A 1,210-nucleotide genomic window follows, 5' to 3' on the forward strand; every position below is an offset into this window, starting at 1 on the left:
ATTTCCCTGTATTCAATCCCCCTTTACCCCAAAGACAGTCAGGTCCTGGGTGATGGGACCCTGGTGGACACCCCCTGCAGAAGCTCTGGGATTCAGGAGGTGGGACAAGGAGAAGCCCAGACAGGAGCCCTCTGACCTGTGACCATGATCGCCAGGGGTTCACTGAGTGCCGACCACTCAGTGGGGGAGTGCGGGTATGAACCCCGACATCTGTAGGTCCCTGCGTGTGCCGGGGTCACAGGGCCCATGAGGAAGCTCTTCTGGAATATTCTGCTGTGGAAGATGGGAACGTGGCTTCTGTCGTCTTTGTACAGAGTGAAGTTGGTAAAGTTGTAAAGGCCACGACGATAGTAACACCGAAGGGTCACGTGTCCTCCCTGAGGCACCACAGCGCTGGGCCAGGCAGACAGGGAGGTCTTCTCCTGACCACCTGGGGGAGAAGGAGGCGCCACCTTAGAGAGGAGGATGTGGAGCCACCCCTCCCTCCCTTGCTCAGAAGATTGTTCCCCTTTCCATGTTTCTAAGGCTCCTACCACACCTGGGTGTCCAGGGCTACAGGAAGAACCTATCCAGCATGGACATGGCGTCCTCCTACATCAAAAGTGTCAGCTGAGAACTTTGAACAAGTGCTGAATAAGGGACTCTTACTAGATTTTAACACTTCAAGATGACTCACATAAAACAACACAAAGTAGAGACGGCATGGAGGCATGTCCTTTGTGAATGGAATATCAGCCAGTGCAAGAACTGAGTCCCTATCAGAAGATTTGGAATGTCAGGGTCATGGCTGTGGTTTCCCCACCTCTTCTGGTAGAATGACAGCAGCCACACTGCAGCCCTGACCATCATGGAAACACTGGAGGGTGTGAGTTACACCTTTGTCTTCAGAGGACCTGCTGTTCCTAGCACTGCTTCCCTCCCTTCCTCAGTCGCTGACACCACTTCCTCCCTGCACACCTCAGCTTGGAGCACTCCAACATCACCCCAGTCTTCACAGAACTTGACTCAGCCAAGGGTAAGAAAGGCCAGAGAGGACGAGGTCAGAAGTGTGAGCCGAGCACCCCAGGGTCCCCCCTTCTTAGTTTATGAGAGACTGTCTGACAGGACTTCCCTCCTGTTTCAGGAAAATCCTCTTAGGTGAGGAGATGACACCCTAAGGTTTAGGGAAGGACTCACCCGTGTATGGACAGGCCCTCTGGACCAAGAAGAA

The 1,210-nt window shown here is 53.6% G+C and overlaps 1 protein-coding gene across 1 annotated transcript; it reads right to left on the reverse strand.

Annotated features, from left to right (window-relative positions):
• Positions 1–12: 12 nt before the first annotated feature.
• LOC116273494 (killer cell immunoglobulin-like receptor 3DS1) lies at positions 13–1,207 on the reverse strand (the record flags this gene model as incomplete). Its single annotated transcript, XM_031662583.1, has 2 exons — positions 13–430; positions 1,177–1,207. Coding segments are annotated over 2 exons (369 nt in total), but the record flags the coding sequence as incomplete, so codon positions are not given.
• Positions 1,208–1,210: the final 3 nt, after the last annotated feature.

This window comes from Papio anubis, unplaced genomic scaffold, assembly GCF_008728515.1.
Source record: "Papio anubis isolate 15944 unplaced genomic scaffold, Panubis1.0 scaffold7694, whole genome shotgun sequence".
Taxonomy (NCBI): Eukaryota; Metazoa; Chordata; class Mammalia; order Primates; family Cercopithecidae; genus Papio; species Papio anubis.